Genomic DNA, 21,322 nt, shown 5'->3' on the forward strand with positions numbered 1-21,322 from the left:
CCAGGTGTTGCAAACCCTTCTCCATCCCCCTCCCCATGCTGAAGTGGGAAAAACACAGAGAAATTACACATCGCTGCATGGCACCGAGGGAGAGGCTGTGTGTGGGGCAGGTGGGGGAAGATTTGGGGGGAATTACCCATGTATTCAGGTGCTACTTTGGTAAGGAGGGAGCAGAATATTTTATTAAAGATCCCTTTTTTCCTAGTTCCCATCCGTGCAGCAACATGCGCAGGGCATGCTCACGGAGCGCTGTGTCCTCCTTCCCTCTGCCCTGGGCTTGGCTGCCTAGCAGAGGGTGAGGAAAGAGCTGACCCTCAAGCCCAGATACTGAAATCCATCTTTTGCAGGTTGGTTGGGCAGCAGGAGACACCCAGGACACAGCAGACCAAGTGCTGTCGACACAGGGATGGGTCCAGTTTGTTCTTCATACACCATAAGGTTGCAGTCTGCAGCCTAGACCCCTACAATTAATTTTCCTTTTTTTTTTTTTTCTTTTAAGCAGCCTCTTTCAAAACCCAACTGCACACCCAAAACGAGCTACCCAGAGCAATTACAGAGGATTGAAATAATGGGCTCAGGGCAAGGAGCGGAGTTGCCAGGCACAAAACTCCCACTAATTAGATGGAACAGTTAAATGACAAGACCTGGGCAGGGGCCGGGGGGGGGCTGGAGCTGGGGTTTCTCAGCAGGGCAGCGATCTTCAGGTGGCTTAAAGTGCATTTGCAAGGTGCGAGGTGGAAATCTCTGTCCTTTGGCCAGTTGCTGGGGTTTGGCAGGGGGGTTGTAGCGTGGAGCTGGGGGTTGTGTGCCAGGACTTGGTGCCTGGGGCTGAGCCAGACCCTCCATCAGACAAGGACCTGCTGCTGCTGAGGGGGACCCATCTCTGCTGGAGGCTGAGCAAGCACCAGATCCTGGTGGATCTGGGAAGTGGATTCCCTAAAGATCCTCTGCCATGAGGGATTAGTGGGAGGAAGCAAATGCTTTAGGGGGGTAACCCTGGGAGGTCATTGCACACCAAAAGGAAAAAGGATCTTGTGTTATAAACCCCACCATATCCACCCAGGAAATATCCAGACCACTTCAGATCTCTTCAAAGGTTATTTTTTTAATTCCGTTTTAACTCTTGCACATTTGTGAACGCAATTATTTTCCTACGGAAAAAAAAAAAAACCTCCCACACAGGTGAGATCAAGGCTATTAACTGGAGTCAGCCACTTGTCACAAGAGCTGCTTGAAGAAGAGCGCGCTGTGTTTACCGGTGCTCTGGTAACAAGCAGGAGAGCACGCTTTAAAATAATAATTAAAAAAAAAAAAAAAAAAAAAGCCCTTCTCCTTCTTCGAGAGTGGTGAGCCCAGCTCCAGCTGTGCCTGTCTCCCAGATGTGCCCGTGGGTCTGAGCGTGGGACTCCCGCCTGCAGACTCATCCCACCTGCAGACTCGTCCCACCAGATGAACCAGTTTCACTTTCAGAAATAGGAAGTTCGCCGGGAAGGGCCGGCGAGCGCCCAGACGCGTACGAGGGACGCGGGATGGCAGCATGAGCCGCCCAGCCGGCGGCATGAGCCCGGCATTGCCCCTTCTTCTGCCCTCGAGAAGCGCAGTGGCATAGACCACCGCACCCACCGCATCCGCCAGGGATGGAGCAGTTTGTCCGGAAGCGTTTGACCTTCCTGACCTCCTTCTGGAACAAACTCCGTCCCCGCTCTGTGCCGGAGAGCTGCTCGCTGGGGTATCTTGGTTCTGATTCCGTTTCGCTGCACTCGGAGCCGAACTCCATTTCCTTCATCCCCAAGTCCTCTCTCTTTATCGCTTTATACGCTTTCACAGCCCGGAGCGCGGAGGAACTGAGCGTAAGTGCAGGGGACAAACTGCGTGTCCTCAGAGAAGAAGGAGACTATGTCTTAGCCCGGCGGCTGCTGGGGGAGCCGGCCATGGGCTATGTTCCAGCTGCGTACGTGGCCAACCTCAGCCAGGGCACCTCCGCTCACCGGCCGTAAGTATCCTGGGCCCTGGACCTGCGGTGGGATGGAGGTTGGACCAGGGCAGCATGTCCCTGCCCAGGGAAAGGCAGCGCTCGCCCCCCGCGATGGTGGGGAGCACGAGCTCCTCGTCCCCTGCTTTTGCCACCGGTGGTTTTAGGACTGAGGGGGGATCTGCCCTCCCCTGGGCATCCCTGCCGTGAAGCTCCTGCAGGTCACAGCAGTGGGGTGGAGGAATTCAGCACAGCAAGGAAGGGTTGGGGGATGCGCCGAGGGGCAGAGATGCTGGTCCCCCTGCCCGGGCATGTCGCCCTCGCACGGGATGGGGTGGCTCTGGCCTGGGATGTGGGGTGATGGTGTGCACGGGTGCAGCTACAGTGCTGAATAAACAGGCTCCTCACCCTCTTACCCCACATTAAAGGGGAGGCAGCAGGGAGGGAGGGAGCTGGGGAAGCTCATACCTGAGCCCTGCCAGCTCCAAAGGGCCTGGGAGCGTGGGGAGAAGCAGTTTGGGTTGGGACCTGCCAGGAAGCCCGGAGCTCTGTGGTCGTGCTGCTGCCGTCCAGCTCCTGCTCATCCAGGGCCGGGGGCTCCTTTTCTCTCGGTGCCTCTCCCACCTGACACAGAGCTCGGATTGATGTCTCAGCCCTCTCTCAGCTGGGGAAAGCCCAGGCTCATCGTTGCATAAGGCAGCCTGGTCCCAACACGCCAGGCAAAGCGCCCCGAGACATGGCTGCTCCCTTTGTACCAGGCCCTGAGTCACACCGAGTGACGGGGCACGCACGGACGGGGCGGGTGTCATCACCCTGGGAAAGGAGCGGGGGGGAGCCTGGGAAGGGGCCCTGATGTGCAAGGACAGTGATTGCAGCTGGCGGGATGGGAGAGACCCTCCCTCGCTCCCCTCCCCACGTGCGCTATGGAGAAAGGCAAATCCAGTCTGGTTTGGACCGTGCTGGGACCACACCGGCAAGGACCGCGAGGTCCCCTCGTTGCTTTATTCCCACTGCTTGTGCCCAGCCCCATCCCGAGGACGGAGGCGAGGGGGATGCCGCGGTGTGGGAGGGCGGTTGGCAGCAAACGCGCACGGCTTTGGAGCCGGAGCGAGCTGCCAGCACGCAGACTCTGTGGAGCCAGAGCTGGGTGGTAATTTGTTCAGCTGCTGTAACCCCATCACATATAATTTCCTGCACGGCTTCTCAGAGGCTGGCGATCCCAACTAATGATGAAACCTCCGGCTTCTCATGTCCGGGCTGTCTTAGGTGGCATGAAGCAGCCTCTTCCCCCCGCTCCCATGCACCCTGCTGAGCCGGGACCCAGGCAGCCAACCTGCCTTTTCTTGCTGGAGATTTGGTGATGAATCTCAGCGCTATTGGGCACAGAAGAGGGGTTTGGCTGGGTCCCCCCCTCCTGCTGAGGTCCCCAACGAGCGCTGCCATGTCTGGAGCAGCGACGGGCAATTCCCAGAGATATTTTTATTGATGCGATCTGCCCATGGGCTCTGAGAGCTGGTTGTGTCCATGAGCTGCAGGTCAAGAAGTGCAAAGTGATTCTGTGCATGTGGCTGTTGCTCTCATGGCAGGACACATGGGTTCAATCCCCCCAGAGCATCTTCCACGCAGCACTGGGTGGTTGGTGCTTTATTGACCGCAGGCTGTCAGCCCAGGTGCTGCACTGAGCCATGGGTGTAAACCTCCTGAGTTTGGGATGGAGCTGAGACCTGGCCAGCTTGATACAGCAGTGATCAGACACTGCTGGAGGAAACGGTTTGCCGGTTGCAATAAAATGCAACAAGTGCCTGCAAAAGCAACCCCCCAACGAAGCAGCCCCAACACAGGCTGGCCGTGGTGCGTGTGGCAGCCGCGTTTACAGGCTCTGAGCCGCCGATGAGCAAATGGTGGGAGGGAGCTGCTCCCCCTCCCCGGGTCAGAAGGTCCCGGAGCCCCTGGGGTGGATGTGGCCCCGTCCGTCCATGCACCATCTCCTTGCGCCACACCAACCCCTCTGCTCTGCCCCCGCAGCTGGTACTTCAGCAAGATCAGCCGAAATGAAGCTGAGCAGCTCCTCCTCTCGCCTCCCAACCAGCACGGCTCCTTCCTTGTCCGGGACAGCGAGAGCAGCAAGGGCGAATACTCTCTCTCAGGTAATTTTGTGGCAATCATCCAGAGGAAATTAGCACAGGGAAAGGAACCAGCCTGTTCCTTAGGGGCAGCTCCTGGCTTGGTCAGCACGGGGTGAAAACACAGAAATATGTTTAAAGTGCTTTACAGCATCTTGTTAAAGTGAATTGACTGCTTTCTAAAAGCTAATAGATGCAGGTATGGATTGCTGAGTTACTGTGCCAAAGGAAAGTAAGTTGCTCCCATCCAGGGTATGAAAGCCATAAACAATTCACAGCAGCTTAATGATGGTTTCGTGGCACTAACTCCCAGGATTTCATTCCAGCAGCTTTTGTCATCTGAGGGTTGTCTAAAAATATGCTGCCGCTCCAGACTACCAGGGCTGGGGCTGCTCCCACATACAGAAATCTAAATTCAGGGGGTTTCAGACTGGGCAGCGCTGTTACGATCTGCTCCGATCCACGTAAAAACAACCCCGAGAAATTCACGGTGAACGCCGCATCCCCAGAGACTCATCCCCCCTCTCTGCACCCTCCTTTCAGGGAGTTGGAGAGGGCCAGGAGGTCTCCCCTCAGCCTCCTCTTCTCCAGACTAAACCCCCCCAGTTCCCTCAGCTGCTCCCCATCAGACCTGTGCTCCAGACCCTGCACCAGCTCCGTTGCCCTTCTCTGGACACGCTCGAGTCATTCAAGGGCCTTTTTGGAGTGAGGGGCCCAAAACTGAACCCACTCATCGAGGGGCGGCCTCGATCTCTGCTAATAAGCTCCGGCCCAAATGAGCCCCGCTCGCCCATGGCGGGGAGTCGTCTGAGCCAGGACATGGGAGCAAAGCGGGTGATGGGGAGCAGGATGTAACACCCCAGGGGCGAGTTTGGGGTGCTTTAGGGTGAATTAATAGACCAGGGGCCTGGAGAGGAGAGAGGGAAAGCAGGGAGGTGGGGAGGAGCTGGCTACTGCACGAGCTGAGTTTTCCCCCACCTGGGCTTCCCTGCAGTGCGCAACCACGCAAAGGTCAGCCACTTCCGAATCTGCAAGAGCCCCGGGGGCAGCCTCTACATACAGAAGGGCCATCCCTTCCCCGACATGGAGGAGCTCCTCGCCTTCTACACCGAGCACTGGAAGGTCATCCAGAGCCCCTTGCTGCAGCCCTGCAGCCCCACGGTGCGTACGCCAACGACGTGGCCGAGGTCCCAAAGATGGCCAGGATGGAAAAAATGAAAGAGACATTAGAGAAAAATAGAAATAATTAGTCTATCCATTTGGGTTTTGAGATTTATTAAACGAAATTTAAAATACCCCATTAATATAGCTGCCAGCATCACCTTTTATCAGCCATGTTAAGCCTGGGGCATGACACATGTATTTTTGACCGGCCAGAATGCACAGGCTTTTCTGAAAAATCTTCTCTGTGTTGAAGACTAGAAACCGTGTTGTTACAAATCCCTTCGATACTGACTCTGGAAATACCTGCACTTCCAATTTTTCCTAGCATATAATAAGACTGCATTGCTTTTATATAGTTTTCATAACAATTAGTGTGGCATTCATAAATCCAATTAGAGTATTAATCCTAAATTGCCGACTCGTTTCCTGATTAGCATGCCATCCACCAATTATGACTTAGAAATAGCAATTAAACGTGAATAATCTGAGAGTGAAATTGAAAGGTGTAAGATAAAACAAATGCTTAATGAGCTGTAGCCTAAATCAGACATAATATGCAATAATATTCATTTACTCATTTTTATTTATTGGTGGAAATGGAGAAAAGCCACCTCTGAGGTCTGATGAGAAGTGAATTATGACTTGAATTCCTGATATTTCAGGTAGTCTCCAAAAATCTCCCCCCTTGCACAGGCTGGCTCCCAGCAGAGGTAATGCTTTGTGCCCCCAGTGAACATTTAGCAGAGGGAAAATGCAGGTGGTGGAGCACCATGTCCTGCTCACTCCTCTGCAGTCACCAGCCCTTGGTGGGCACCAAGAGCTGGTGCAGGCCTCACCAGCAGGTCCTGATCCAAGCTGCCGTGTCCATTTTACAGACCCCCCCCGAGAGGGACAGCTGGGAGCGCCCACGCTGGGAGTTCACCCTGCGAAGGAAGCTGGGCGAGGGCTACTTCGGAGAGGTGTGGGAAGGACTGTGGAGGAACACGGTGCCAGTGGCCATCAAGATCATAAAAGGTAGGTGGAGGAGCAGATGTTAACAGTGGCCAGCTGGGTCTCTCGTTCACTGCCGCATCATTCACCCCCTTTTGGTTCCTAGTCCTTTTGGTCACTGTGTCTGTCTTATCAAGCGAACTGTGGTAGGACCTGGCAAGTAGCCACCATGGACCCATTTAAGCTTGGGCTGCAACTTTATAAAATGGCTTTGTCCAGTGGGTTTGTGATAAGTCATGTTAAGTCAAATGGGTTTGTGATAAAGCAAGGCAAGTCAAATCCAATGGACTTGTGATAAATCAAGTCCTGATGGGGCTATGATCCTGAAAGAGGGATCCAAAGCCTTGGGGAAGACACCCCTTGGGTGTTGGATCTGAGACACGGTGTGCAGACATGAACTTTGAGAGCAGGGGTGGGCTGTGAGGAGGAAAAAGGTCCTCATCCCAGTTGGAGGTGCTGAGCTCCCAACGTCCACATGAGCAAGTATGGTCATGTTGGCTTTCTTCCTCAGCCGACATGAAGGCAGAAGACTTCACCAAAGAGATTCAGAACCTGAAGCGCCTGAGGCATGAGAAGCTGATCCAGCTGCACGCCGTCTGCTCGCTGGATGAGCCCGTGTACATCATCACTGAGCTCATGCGGAAAGGCAACCTCCACAGCTACCTCAACAGTGAGTACCCATGCCAGCACCACGGGGAGCGGGCTCCTGGGGCAGTGCTGCTCTGTGGTTGCTTCCTGTGCCCCACAATGGCTATACAAACCCAAGTGGGGACCCTAAGAGAGTGCAAGCTTGGTTTTGGTCCTGTTTAGATCAGTGGTAATGCAGAGAAATCCATGGGTGCTTGGTGGAGACAATCTTGGGTGACCCCAAGACCCAAAGACACAGTCTGGCATGATCCTTTTGGTGTCCTTGTGGGCTGGGTCCACATCAGTCCCTGGGAGCTCAAGAATGTTGGTAGGGACCTTCATCCCTCCTTCTTTACCCGCCCATGGTCCACCAGCTCCCACCAGTGCACAGAAACTCCACTGCCATGTTTGGACAACTCTGTTAGGAGTGAAATGGCCCAACCTCCCCCTGGGCCAGCAGCATGGTTTTGTTCATGTGCAGCGCTAGGCCATGGTCCACTCATCACCTGGCTGTCAGTTTATTTTTCTTTGCTTTTCTTTTCCTGATCCAGTAATCAGTCTTGAAGGGAAACAAGACAAACCACTCCCACCAAGACCTGTTTTTCTTCTGGGTACACCCCCCCTCCTCCCCCACACCGACCTCGTTTGGGGCTCCAGAAGCATTTGGTGCTGGAGGAGCTGGAGCTTGCAGGTAGGACAGGTTGAAAGGCCCGGCTGGAGATTTGCATGGCAGAAGGTCACCTTTAGCTCTGAACACATCCATCTGCGTCCTCGTTGCAGCACAGGGCACTCTTCAGAGCTCACCCCAGTCCCAGTCCTGAGGAGCACATGGCTGTGCTGAACTTCCCACGCAGTACAACCAGGATGGTTAGGCAGGACCTCCAATTCAAGGTTTTACATGTTCCCCTAGTCCCATGTTGCTGGCACAGGGTTTCCTTCCAAACCAGAACACCCAAAAAAGATGTTTCTAGATTGCCCCCAACACTTGTATCGTCTGGGTTAACAGGTCCTGAAGGGAAGTCTCTGGGCACCTCCCACCTGCTCAACATCGCCTGCCAAGTGGCGGATGGGATGAGGTACCTGGAGGAGAAGCACATTGTCCACCGGGATCTGGCGGCCAGAAACATCTTGGTGGGAGAGGAACTCACCTGCAAAATTGCTGATTTTGGACTTGCCCGACTCCTCAAGGTTGGTCAACAGGATTCTGTGGTCCCTCCCATCACCCCAGGCCACCAAACTGCCCCATGCTGCAGCCGTTCCCTCGCCGTCCCCTCTCCCAGCCTGCAGCCCCATCAAAGCCCCAAAAGCAGCGGCTGCGTTCATCGTATCATCCCTCATGCCCCATCTCCCATTGTTTTTCAGGATGACATTTATTCCACCAGCAGCAGCACTAAAATCCCGGTGAAGTGGACAGCCCCAGAGGCAGCCAACTACCGCACCTACTCCCTCAAGTCTGATGTCTGGTCCTACGGGATTCTGCTCTATGAAGTCTTCACATATGGACAGATCCCCTATGAAGGTAGGGCTGCCAGCCTCCATCCATGTGCTGGGCAGCTTGCCCATGGTCCCCAAAAGCCAACATGTCATAAATTGTTATATTGTCCCTTCCACAAGGGGTGTGGAAGCAGCTCCTAGAGCATGAGCAACTTATTATCCATTTTGGGGATCGCTTAGAGGAATTTTCAGTGCTTGCAGAGTGGGTGCAGGAGCTAGGGGCAGGGAGGTGGTATGGGCTGGATGATCTCCCACTGCCTGTCTTTTACCAGCCTCGTGGCAGAGAGACACCATTTCGCAGCAGTGCCAGTTGACATCTTGGCCCACTGCAGGTGTGTACCTTCAGGGCATCCTTTGGGGACGTTACATTCAGGGGTGTCTCCTTCCTTGCAGGAATGACAAACCAAGAAACCGTACGGCAAATTACCAGGGGCTACCGCCTTCCCCGGCCCAGCTCCTGCCCTCCCGAGATCTACAGCATCATGCTGGAGTGCTGGAGCGGCAACACGGAGGAGCGTCCTACCTTCCTGGCCCTGCGGGAGAAGCTGGGCTTCATCTACAGACGGCTGCTCAGCTCCCTCTCCTGAGGGACCCCTTCCCACCAGCCTTCCTGCACAACCCCCTCCAGGCCAGCTCTTGCCAAGAAGCTCCTTTCTTCTGGTTTGCCCTCTGACAGGGCTCCAAGGAGAGCACATCCCCCCCAAAAAAAAGCCCGTGGTCCCTCTCAGTCGGGATGCAGGAAGGTGGCCAAGGGAAAAGGCAACAAGTTGTGGAGTACTCGTTGCCAGCGCTTGGCTGTGTTGCAGTCTGGAAAAGCCCCATGGTAGTGAAGGCATCACCCAGAGTTTACATCTTCATTCAGCCAGTGGGGTGGGAGGTCCCTGCCGCTCCCCACACCAACGTGGAGGTTTGTAGTTTGTGTTCAGTTGTGGCTCCGCTTGATTTTTCTCGTACTGTGTGTCCGGTGTATTTATCAATAAACGTGTGTGCATCCACCCCCACGTGAGTCCCTGCAGGACATTGCTGGATGCTCAGCCCTCTCCACGCTGTTCCCCTCCCTGCCCAGGCAGCAGTTTGCAACCAGTCCTGCTCTTGCAGCCAGAGATACAACCATCTTCGTGACTCTTTGGTCTCTTCATCCAGGTTTGCATTAAACCATGTGCCTCTGCCTCCCCTTTCCCAGACAGAAGCCCAGCTTGCCCCGAGGAACCTGCCCAAGCAGCTCCTGCCTGGGCTGCTCCGTTCTGGCTCCTTGTCTTGCTCGCTCACCATTTTAAAAAAAAAAAAAAAAAAAAGCATGTCTGGGTTCAAATAATTAACATCTGCTTAGCCCGGGTGCAGGCAGCACTCGGTAAAACACTGTTCGCCCTGTTTTGCTCTTCATCCCACCCACCGTGCAAAGCCCAGGGATGCTCCCACCACCCCCAGCTCCTCGCCCATCCCGGGGTACAGCATTACAGGAGGTCCTTGAGCCTCTTGTGTCCCCCCGGGGGGAGTATTTGCTCCAGCCAAGTACCTTTTGCCCGCCCTGCCTGTGCACACACGGAGGCCGGGCTGCTTGAGCACTGACACACTCGGTGCACTGGTGGCAGGGAGCAGGATGTGCTGTGGGTGAAAGGCAGCCGGGCACAGCCGGGGCTGCCTGGGTTTAGATTTCCTCCTGACAAACCCATTTTGCCCATTTGCAGGAGAGGGGGTGAACTGTACCACTAAAACAACAGCAGAGCTGGAATATATAAAATTAATAAAGTTTCTGCGATACTCTGCACGCCTGAGCAGCATCTGCGCTGTGCAAAAGAGCAGAAACGAGTCTGGGTGTTCATTGAGCACGAGGGGCCTGGAAAGGGGAGGTGGGACTGTGGTTTGGGGTGTGATAAATTCTGATCCGGCCGTGCTTCTGCTGAAGCCCGACCAAGGGCGAGGCGGCCGCTGAGCACTGGGGAGCTGCGGCCGTGCCCTGGGAGCTCCGGGCGAGAGTGTTCAGAGCTGGAAAAAGCAACAGGTTGGGACACGGTTGCAAGAGGAAACCCCTCATCTTGTAAAAGCATTTCGCTGGCTGATCAAACACCCCAGCTGAGAGAACACATGTGCAGAGCCCAGGTCCCCTCCTACCACAAACTAAAGCCCGAAGCGTGTCTGGCAGGTGATGGGTTTATTGCACACCAAGAAAGGGCAAGGCCACGCCTGGTGCAAAGCAGGGCAGGGCTGTAGCAGCAATAAAGATATTAAATTTGCAGGTCTGGCTGCCACCAGATGGAGCTCAAAATTAAGCAGGAGGAGAAGGCTGTGCGTGGGGGTGATGGGGCTGGCGGGGAGCAGATGGGCATGGTCAGGGTCCCTCGAGAAGCTGGCAGGGCTGCCGGCAGCCCTCCTGCCTGCACCAGCCCCATCAGACCCGTGGCCCCAGAGCAGCTCAGTCTGCTGTAGCAATGCCACGATGGGTGGTGTGGAGTGGGGGGGGACATTTGGGGACATGGCGTTGCCCACAGCAGCTCTTCCTTCCTCCTCCACAGCTGCATTAAAAGTCCATCCGCTGCTCGGGGTTGCCCTCCAGCATGGTCTGCTGGGGTCTGGCATTTCTTTGAGTCATTGCTTTCTAAAAGTAGGCAGAGTTGGAGGGGGGAGCCCAGATTTTCTCATTTTCTCCCAGGATCTCAGCCTGGGCAGGGCACTGCAGCTTCCCCCCAAAATCGGGGCCACTTTGTGGATCAGGCTCTTCCCGAAATCCATCCCCTGAAGACAGAGCTGACACAGCCCCAGCCCTTTCCAAAACCCTCCAGCGTGGGCATTACAAATGCTGTTGTTAAAGGTGTTTGCCTGCTCTGGTTTCAGCCTGGCATGTGCCCCGTTTGCAGATTCAACTTGACAGAGTGGCATTTGAAAGCAGCGTCAGGCTAATGTGCTGTATTTGAGCTGCACAGTTTGTTTCTATTTTTAAGGTTCCACATTGGCCTTTGAAGGGTGAGGGGGAAGCAAAGCTGCTGGAGGAAAAAAAATAAAAAAATAAAATTCTCCAAGCAGCAAGAGGCAGGCAATGAAAGGAAATATTTCTCACGCTGGGGCTGCTGTGGGAGCTCCTGCGAGGCGGCGGGGAGGCACGAGGGCCCCTGCAAGGGCCGAGAGCGAGCAGAAAGCACCGGCTGGTTTTTGCCCAAATATGTGAGTTAATCAACAGTCAAAATACGGCGTCTGGTCAAGCAGCACGAGGCAGGGGTGGGGGAGCAGAGGAGGGGACGTCTGTCCCTGGGGGGGGTGGTGCCATGGGAGGTGGGGGCTTGCCCCTCCGAGAGCAAGCCCAGTGGAAGGGGGGGATGCTTAGGGAGGGGTGTGGGATATAAAGAGCCCCTTTGCTTGTCTCACTTGTTACCTAAGGGATCCCTTGCTATCCCACCACAGCGAGCAGCATGATGACCCGAGACATGGGAAATCAGCTGGAATCATAGAATTGTTTAGGTCAGAAAAGATGTCTAAGCTCATCAAGTCCACCTGTAAACCTACCACTGCCAGTCTACCACTAAACCATGTCCCTAAGTGCCACATCTCCACGTTTTTTAAAGTACTCCAGGGACAGTGACTCAACCACTTCCCTGGGCAGCCTGTTTCAATGCTTGACAACCCTTTTGGTGAAGAAATTTTTCCTAATACCAATCTAAACCTCCGCTGGCACAACTTGAGGCCGTTTCCTCTCATCCTGTTGTTACTTGGGAAAAGAGACCGACACCCACAGCAGTGGGGATGGAAACAGCATAAAAATAGACGTGCTTGGCTGTCAGATGCTTTTCCTAAACACACCTGAGTGCTGCAAAGGGACAAGTAAGACCCCAAAAGGCACCCCAAGCGACCAAGGCAATGCCAAGGTCTTTGCTCTCAGTGATGCCATGAAGCTGAGAGGGACCACAGCCTGTCAGGGGACGGGCTCTCCTCGTTTTTTCACCCCAGCAGAGTAGGAGTCCGAGTCTGCGAGACTCTACAGCCACTCAGAAAAATCCCCTTTAATTCAACAGGGTTTTTTCAGGCAGTTTTGCTCCGCTGGACAGAGAGCCGCTGGCAACAGGACAGCAACTCACAGATCAGTGCCATAAACCCAACCTGCCTCACAGCAATGTGGGAATGAGCTTAACCTCCACGCAGCATCCAAAAACAGGATGGAGGAGCATTGATGTGCTGGTGGCATCGCAGCAGGTGGCCAGAGCAGCTTGCCCAGAGCTGGGTCAGGCCGGGGAAAGTGCCCAGCTGAAAACCAGGGACACAGGCTTGGTGCCTTTGCTCTGCCACAGCCTCCCCAGGGTGCCTGGGGACAGTTGCTGGGTTTGACCCTCCCTAATCACGAGACCAACAAGCAAATATGGCAATATTGACTTTACCTTTGTGTGTCCACGCTTTAATCTGCAGCCCCCGAGGCTGTAGGCTTGGAAAAAATAGTCATTTCTCCAAAATCTGGGGCTTCTGCTGGGAACCAGCAGCAGAGGAGACCCCACTGCTCCCTTGAGGCATCCTGGGGGTGAGCAGCAGCCGAAGGGGTTTGCCGGGGCATGGGAAAAACCTGGAGCAGTGCTTGTTGGTATGAGCCAGTGCTGTAGCCATCCTCCCCAGCCCACCAGCCAGACAGCATGCCTCATCTTGTCTTACTCAGAAAGGATTTTTTTTTGCTTGATTTTCCTGTGTTTTATGACATTTAAAGGCTGCCACACGCCCCCTGCGATACACAACCACATGCATATAGGTGCAGCCCCCCCAGCAGTGCCCAGCACCAGCAGTTTGCTGCCCGGCTGGCAGTCACGTCAGATCGGTCGTGGGGTGACGACGTGCTGCTGTGGATGTGGAGGTCACCCACAGGGTGCTGGCAGCCTCGGGGGTCCAACCCATGTGCCCAAAGCTGCTGGCCACGGGGAACCCCCCCACCATGCCCTTTGGACGCACACGCTTGCACGGGGGAGCAGAGCTCCCAGTGCTGCCCCAGCCCACCCTAAGGATGGGGGGAACACAGACCCTCTGCCCTGAGGACAAGGAACACTGCCTGGAGACACAGAGCTCAGGGCAAAGCTTACACAACACTTTTTCCTACCAGAGACAAGGAGCAAAGCTGGAAGTGACCCTGGATGCCTCTGCAGGACAGACAAAAAGCAGAGCAGCCACCTCCCCCCCAGCTGCTCCCTGGGCCAGGCAGTGGGGAGTTGCTGGAACCCAGCTTTGCCCTTCGCCCCTGCCTGCACGGGACATGGTGGTACAAAGTCACCGCTCAGGGGTTCCCCTGGTGCACGCAGGGCCTGTCCCAGACCTTGTGCTGGGGCTGACAGAAGAGCAGAGCAGGAAGATCTGGCACCTTTAAATCAACCCTTGCCAGGGTTTTGTTTGCCTCCAGCAGGAACAGGGGACCTTGCCCCCTTACATGCAGGCACCTGCAGGCTCTTGGTTTCTCAGTGCTTTATCAAGCAGCACTCCCCAGCTCTTGGGCTGATCACAGAAGGGCCAAACAACCAAGATGACTAATTCAAGGCAACAGTCAGCCAAAACACCACTTAGGGCAGTGCAGCACACAGGCCTGCTGGGCTCCAGAGCTGCCCAGCCCACTCCCTGAGCTGCCATCCACCCCACGAGCTCCAGTCTGACATCAGACCCACAAAATGCAAACCTTGAGCCAGCCTTATCTCTCCCCTCGCTACAGAGGGCTCACTCTGCATGCAAATCCTTCCCCCTGCACCTAAATCCTTCCCCCAGCCCTGACCAGACCCAGCTCAGGCTCAGGCACTCCTACCCTGCGAAGCTCTGGAGCAGGGCAGGGCAGCAATGTGCTTGGGGAGCAAAACAAGTTCAGCGCCAGCAGGGACAGGCTGTGCAGCCAAGTAAGGAGGGAAGGGTGGGGGAGGCATTTGCAGCATCCCTGCAGCCAAGCCAGATCTTGCTCACAAGCAAAACACATGCACTGGTGAGTCACACTGGCATCACAGTGCCATCCAGCCTGACCGGACCCTGCTGCTGTGGTCAGAGGCTGCGCTGCATCCTGGTCCAGCCCCACCACCATCAACAGCACCGCTCTGCCCTCTCAGCCCAGATGAACAACCACCCACAGTGTTTTAAAAGGCTGCTCAAGTTTATTAGTTGCCATTGTATGAGTACAAGGTAAATAAAAAGTGTTACCGAGTCCACGTGGAAAGGGCGTAGTTACGTTGAGAAAGAGTAAAAAGGCTGGTGTGGGAATCGTTGGGGTTTTACTGCACTTTTTTATTACAAAGCAGCACCTTTGCCTCGGAGCAGCCTGCCTACTCTACAGGGTGGGGAGGGGGGAAGGGGCTGTGCCCGCCGGTGTTGGGAGCAGCCGCCGACCCGCTCATGCCGAGGGCCCGGAGCTGGGCTCACTGGCGTGACGCCTCCGTCCCGCTCCTGGGACCAGGCCACATGCCATCGGTCCTGTTGTCACCCGCAGCGTTCCTGAGCTGCAAGACAGAGCAGAGAGAGGGTCAGGCCAACGCCCAGGCATCGTGTTGGTGCTCTGCATTTCTTTTTTGCAGCAAAAGAGTTGGTGCCCTGGGCACGAAGATGTCACCCGCTGGGTCAGGATGCACCTCGAGGGACGCAGCAGGGATGTCCCCAACTGCCCTGGGTCTTGCACTGGCAGTCCCCTGTGTCAGTTCGTCCGAGGAAACCACTCACCTCTCCGGGGACTCCGACACAGTGGTCATGGCCGGGTGAGTCGTCTTCCCAAAGAAGAAGCTGGCCCACCAGTGGCCAGGGTCGGACTTGGGCAGACCTGGGGGACAGCATGTGCCAAGGAAGGTCCAGGTCAGTGCAACCTGTGACCACCCCAGTCTCATCCCACAGGAGAGGCTGAGTCACCTCCAGTAAGATTTGCAGTGGTGGGGCTGGGAGCAGAGTCCTCCCCGTGGCCCCGAGCCAGGCAGCACTTACCCGGGGGGTGGGGGATGACCTCCCCAGAGTACTCCGAGCTGCCGCAGGAGCTGTTGCTGGATGTGGAGCTCAGGCGTCCTGTGGAGAAATCATGGCCATCAGACCACCATAGACCCTCGGTCGTGCCATGAAAAGCAACGCACGGCCTTGGTGTGGCCGTCCCTGGGGTGACATGGCTCAGCCTCATCACCATCTCGCTCCAGTACTTGCCCAGCTTTAGTGCCAGGTCAATAAAAGCCACTAGGAAGGGAATACTGCCGAGATTACAAGCTGGCCAAGAGCAGGTAGGAAAAAAGCACCTGAACACCTCTGTAGGAAAACACTTGCAACCCCAAGGACATTATTTAATGGCTTTGTATCTGTATGCAGCACTTGGGAGGCCTCTGCAGATGACTTGAGGCCAAGAGAATGCAGATTCCTGCATATAATCCATGGAGTTTTAGTCCAGCTGCTACAAGTTTCAGATCAAGGGGAATACTTTTAATTCCCTCTGGTTTAGACAATCCACTAAACCAGAAAGTCTCTCCCCTGGAGAGGTACCATTAGCTACCATTGTCCAGACTGGTTTTGCAGCTCATTTCCACAGCAACAGTGCAAGATGCATTTGAAGCCGTCACCTCCCCTCACCTACAACCTTAATAATGAGCAAAGGAGTTTGCAAGGCCCATCTCCAGCTGGTACAACTGGGCAGGGGCTGCGGTGGCCCAAAGGAGGGTCTGAGCAGCAGGAGGGATGGCTGCTGGCCACCCCCTTTCTCAGCAAGAAGCCTGCCAGCTCTCGCGGGGGCTTTAGCTGAAAGCTCACCCCTGAGCTCAGCTTTGTCTCTGCTGGAGCCACGTCCCCCCCGACGCCTGGCAGAGCATCCTGCCTGCTCACCCACCACGCGGAGCCCACCCCAGCCCCGGGCATGCGCTCTTACTTCTGTGGTAGTTGTGCGTCGCCATGAGCGAGCCGCTCGATGGGATGGATGCCATGGTTCTGGATCTTGGTTCTTGTGCAGATCTAAAACCTGCGAGAAAAGGGGCAGCCGTCATTGTAGAGGGGCCACAGCGCAGCCCCCACCCACCCAGGGCCTGACCCGCGCCCACCCACAAGAAAGCTGCAAGAGTTTAAATGGCACCAGTGTGATCTCTGAAGAGATCGGACACGTGTACCCTGGCAGTGGCACGGCACCGGGGACACTGGTTAGCACGCCCGGTGCTCCACGCAGCTTAAATCCGCAGCTGTAGAGCTCTGGCTGCGAGCTACACGCAAAGTCAAAATAATTCCCTCGAAAACAGCTCGCACAGAGCCCAGGCCTGGCGAGTCTGCAGGGCACCCTCCCCGAACCCCACGCGGGGGTTCTGCTTTCTTGCAGAAATCCAGTTCCCCTCCCTGTATCAACAGTTGGGAGTTATGAAATCTCGGGCAGAGATTGCGCAAGTAGCCAAGGAGGGTTTAGCTTGGGGCACATACCGAGGATTTTCATGCGAGGGGGTTCCAGCCCCAGCCTGTCCCCCGCTGCCACCCCCCACCCCGAGCCAAGGCCAAACCTGCCAGCCGTGTGTACATCACATCACGCCCCTGCTCCTGCAACCTCTGCTCCCAGCACGGGCAAGAAAATTGCTCCCCCTGGTCCCCAGTTCTGAGCTGGGGAAATATTTTTCTCCTCCTGGTACAAAGCACCCCCTCGCCCACCCCACCACGGTGCTGGCTCTCCCCACAGCCTTATCGCTTCTGGTTCAAGCAAACTCCCAAAAGGCTCAAACAGTCCAAGGTGTCCCCGGCCAGCACGGGGCACAGTCCCCTGGGCCTGGAGGAGGACACCGAGCCCCACCGCCCGCCGGAGGAACAGCGGAAGCACCCACTGGGCTGTGAGGTGGGTGCGGGGGCGCACCCAGCGCCCCAAGTCCCTCACCCCTCCTCCGGGGCGCCCCGCTCCCCGCGAGGCGTTCCCTGGCCTGACGATGTTGGCTGCGCTCCCTCCGCGCACCCCCTTGCCCTTAACACCGTGACCCTTCGCGGGGAAACTGAGGCACAGAGCCCTCTCCCAGAAGTTTCACCCCACAGGCACTCGGTTTAGCCTTGCAGCTGACCCCTCCCAAACCAAACCCGCAAATTACTAACGGGCTGCGCCGTTCGCCCCCTCTTCCCCCCACCCCCCCCCCGCCGGGGCTGCACTACCGGTCGCAGCGTACCTGGGCTGGGCGGCGGCAGGGTCCGGCGGGCGGGCACTAGGGCCGCTCGGCGGCGGCGCCGCGCGGGGAACGCACCGTCCGCTCCGCACCGCACGGCCTGAGCCGCGGCGCTGTCGCCCCGCCCCCGGCCCCGCCCTTATATCCTCTCGCGACACGCCCCCCGCGGCCCGCACCGCCAATCGGAATGGCGAGGCGCTCTAGTCCCCGCCCCCGTCCCCGCCCTCATTTCACCTCGGGACACGCCCCCCGCGGCTCGCACCGCCAATCGGGATGGCGCAGCGCGTCAGGTCACGCCCCTTCCCCGGTAGGGGCGGGGCCTGCGCGGGCAGCGGGTGCGCAGCGGCGGGGCGGGGCGGGGCCCCCCGGGTTCATGGCGGGGGACGGGGGGGACTCTACTCCGGGCTCCTCTGGTCTGCCACACACTCCCCGCCCCATCGGACTCGAGTAAAAAAAAAAATTATGATTATTTAAGAAAAGAAAATTTAACAGTGAAAAGAAATTTTAAAAAAATTTAAAGTTGAAAATTAAGGTTTAAAACCATTTCAAGGGATACGACCTGATGCCACCTTTAAAATGAGTAAAAATGAATGAATAAATAAATATGGATTTGAAGGGATTCTGAGCTGGCTGGGCTGTGTCAAATTTGGGGGAGAATACTTTAATTTAGAGGGAAAAACCTGCAGCAAGGCCTAAACACAACCCACACCAAAATCCAACTCCGGCTTTGGGTGCCGGTGTAACAAACGGTATAGCCGCCGTGACATAAACCACTGGTGTGTCCTGGGGGCCACAGCGACGCCGTGTCTGTGCAAAACAGGAACTTCCCAGCAAATGACTTTGTGTGAAATGGAAACGCGGCCGAGAACACAAAGCGAATCCACTTTTAAGTGTCAGAACAGCCCTGGAGAGACGCGAGAGCCTCGCGGTAGCTCCGCAAAGGCAGCCTGGTATTTGATGTAGCTAAAGCCTTGTTCCTTCAGTCTCTCCCAAATTCAGTCATACTTCAGAGCAGAGCGCTACGGCCCGGCGCGCTGAGGGTTTGCAATAAAATCTTGCAGTTTGGGCGCAGCTGTGAGAAAGAGCATTTTTAGGGGGTGATGCTTCAGCCGTTTTAGGGTTTGGAGACAGGAGGGAGCCCGTATCGCAGCCTGGGGTGGTTCTGGCACAAACTCTCCGTGCGATGAGGTTCATTCCTCCCCAAGTCTGTGATTTTTCTTATTAAGCCGGAGTTATTAAGATCTTATTAAGTCTCGGGGGCGAGCAGCCAGCTCCAGGAGAGGCAGCGCTGAGTTGCTCCAGGAGGACATTGATCTCCCCGCGCAGCTCACGGGGCTGCAAAAGGGCCGAGCTGCCCTTGGAGCTGTGTTTCTCAGTGGAGCAAGCCCCCCCGCTCCCTGGCATGGGGACACTCTGGGTGACCCGTGTCCCCAGATCCCCCCGCCTGGCCCACGGGACAGAGCAATATTCCTGCCATCGCCGCTGGGACGGGCGCCTTCCCCTGTGCACAGCCCGTGTGTGTGCTCCCAGGAAATGAGCCAGGATGGCTTCAGGGAAAACCTTGGCACCACAAGGCTGTAAATAACTTGTTTATTTTCAAAGTCTACCCCAGAGGTTTAAGGACCAACACAAGAGCACGTGTGACCCAGCTCTGGACCAAGCTCCTCCAGCTGTGCCTCAGTTTCCCCATGGATGGTCCTGACTCAGCGCTTTCCAGGAAAGGAGTTGGCTCAAGGCTGTGATGGACTTTGAATATACAAACACCAACCGGCAGTTTAAACAGCCACGTGGTTGTTTTCATGCCCAGCATTAGGCTTCGCTTTTGTGCCCCATGATCAGCTTTGATCAGTGCTTTGATTTTGGGGTTCCTGGGACCCCCAGGCCAGCCCTGCTGGTTGCAAAGCACGGACAGCCCCAGGGCATGAGCTTGGGAGATTCTTCTCGCCCAGAAGGGAGAGATAGAAAGGCTAAAAATTGGGTGCTTGAGACCTGAAAGGTCACTTTTGTTTTAGTGAAGCTGTGTTGTGTCATTCCTCAGGTTCCTCCTCAAACCCTTCCTGCGAGATGAATCTTATGTCCCTCTATTAACCTCCAGAGCAGTAAGAGTATATCGATATAGAGATCCATTCTATAATGGAGTATATTCCTCCCAGCTGATGGCTTTGTACCTCACCGAGCCTGAGTGGGCTAATTGCTTTAATTAATGATAGAGCAGAGATGAACAAACACTTCCTAGTCCTTTTGTGCATCGACACCACTTACACCCACGTTTGGGGCTGCTTTTTAAAGGATCAGCTCATTAAGCAGATAGCGCCAGGGGCACGATGCTGCACCCATGGTAATGGGGGATGAATCGGGGCTTTGCTGGTTCGGGTGGGGGGATCAGTCTCCCCGCGTGAATGAATTACAGTCTCCAGCAAAACATGTCTTGCTCTGCTCTTCATCCCAAAGCCATTTAAATGCACTTCGCCTTAAGGATGCAGCAGGAGCAGCGCCGGTGGGACAGAGCAGCCAGGGGGATTGATGGAGCATCCAGTCTGGTTTCCCAGGACAAACCCTGGCCTGGGTCTGCTGAGGAGAGGAAGATACATTTCATTTGTATTGATCAAGAATCAGTAGTTTTCAAAGCAAGCAGATTACAAGATTTAGATAGATTTTTCTCTTTGATTTTCCTCTAATTAGAGGCTCTGAGTTGACTGCGACTCTCCTTACTGTTTGTGTTTGAGCAAGGTTTCTGTGTTTTCCTGGGGTTTTTTGGGTTTTTTTTCAATCTGGCTCTCTGGGCTCCATTTTACAGCTGGCCAACTGGCTTTTTTTATCTGCCGGTGGTGTGTGCCATTGGGAAATAGCCTTTCGTGCCACATTTTGTACTTGGCAGAAACATCTGGAAGCCAGCGAAGGCTGCGGAGCTGAAGGAGCTGCTGCCGCTGGACTGCACCAGCGCCCGTGGGACATCACAGATGGGTACCCCAGCTACGGCTGGGGACAATGGGGCACCCCATTGCCCAGCTGATGAGGTTTGAAGCTGCTGCCAGATTCCCTCTGGGCATGTGACATCCCAGTGGCTTCAGGAATTTGGTCAGTGGTCAGAAAGTCACGCAGCAGCCCCTTCCCCACCACTCTGGACCAGAGCACGCAGCAATTTTCCTGCCGGGTAAGGTGTCAGTGCTGGCTCCTGGCACAGCAGTAATGCAGAATTGAGCTCTCTATAGTACTACAGAGCCTGATCCTGCACCACTGAGGATTTTGCTTAATTCTTCCTCTGTTGAGGACCTCTCGGTGCAGAGGAGGGAGCAGGCATGACTTATGCTCAGGCTCTGCTCTCCTACTCCTCCTGCACTGCATTTTCCCCGCTCTGTTGCTCGGTGCCAGGTTTGGGATTTGGGCAGCGTCCGCCCAGCACAGGCAGCTGCTGCCACCTATGGATAAAAAATAACCGAAATACTCACCCCAGACACTCCATTAAGGCCATCCCCTCCTCCACCCAGAGCCTTTGCAGCCTCACTGAGATCAGAGCAAGAGTGGCTGCGAAAGCCAACCCATGGTCATGGGCATCTTCTCCTGCCTGCACGTGTTTAAATCGGAAAAGGGGATGTCCTGGAAATGTGAGGGGTGACTTTCTTTAAGCACAACAGTGTATTTTACCTGTCGGCTGGAAATTGCGCTCTGTGTTTCTGGGATATACGCAGCAAAGTGGCCCAAGTGCCACCTTGGCAGGAGAATAAAGTTAGATCAGGGCATACACCGCTGTCCCCACGGTGATGAGAGGCAGCTCTGTTGTCCTCACCTGCAGTTTGTGCCAAGGGGGTGCAGGCATCCAGGGCTGATTTCCCAAAAGAGTCAGGGAATTGGCATCAGGGCTCCCCAAAATT

General features: G+C 55.6%; 2 protein-coding genes across 2 annotated transcripts; one reads left to right on the forward strand and one right to left on the reverse strand.

The window, feature by feature from the left end:
* The first annotated feature begins 974 nt into the window (after window positions 1–974).
* Window positions 975–9,062, forward strand: LOC141951580 (tyrosine-protein kinase Srms-like). The gene is made up of 8 exons (XM_074888032.1): window positions 975–1,993; window positions 3,998–4,119; window positions 5,090–5,256; window positions 6,135–6,273; window positions 6,761–6,919; window positions 7,883–8,064; window positions 8,239–8,395; window positions 8,764–9,062. Exons 1-8 carry the CDS (start codon window positions 1,638–1,640, stop codon window positions 8,955–8,957), a joined length of 1,476 nt encoding a protein of 491 aa, XP_074744133.1. The 5' UTR covers window positions 975–1,637; the 3' UTR covers window positions 8,958–9,062.
* A 5,380-nt stretch (window positions 9,063–14,442) lies between these two features.
* PPDPF (pancreatic progenitor cell differentiation and proliferation factor) lies at window positions 14,443–17,573 on the reverse strand. The gene is made up of 5 exons (XM_074888485.1): window positions 17,454–17,573; window positions 16,196–16,285; window positions 15,277–15,354; window positions 15,022–15,118; window positions 14,443–14,804 (listed from the first exon to the last, which is right to left on the reverse strand). The coding sequence occupies exons 2-5, from the start codon at window positions 16,248–16,250 to the stop codon at window positions 14,699–14,701; spliced, it is 336 nt and encodes a 111-aa protein (XP_074744586.1). The 5' UTR covers window positions 16,251–16,285; window positions 17,454–17,573; the 3' UTR covers window positions 14,443–14,698.
* Between the last annotated feature and the right edge of the window lie 3,749 nt (window positions 17,574–21,322).

The sequence above is a fragment of the Strix uralensis genome, chromosome 18 (genome assembly GCF_047716275.1).
Source record: "Strix uralensis isolate ZFMK-TIS-50842 chromosome 18, bStrUra1, whole genome shotgun sequence".
Lineage (NCBI taxonomy): Eukaryota > Metazoa > Chordata > Aves > Strigiformes > Strigidae > Strix > Strix uralensis.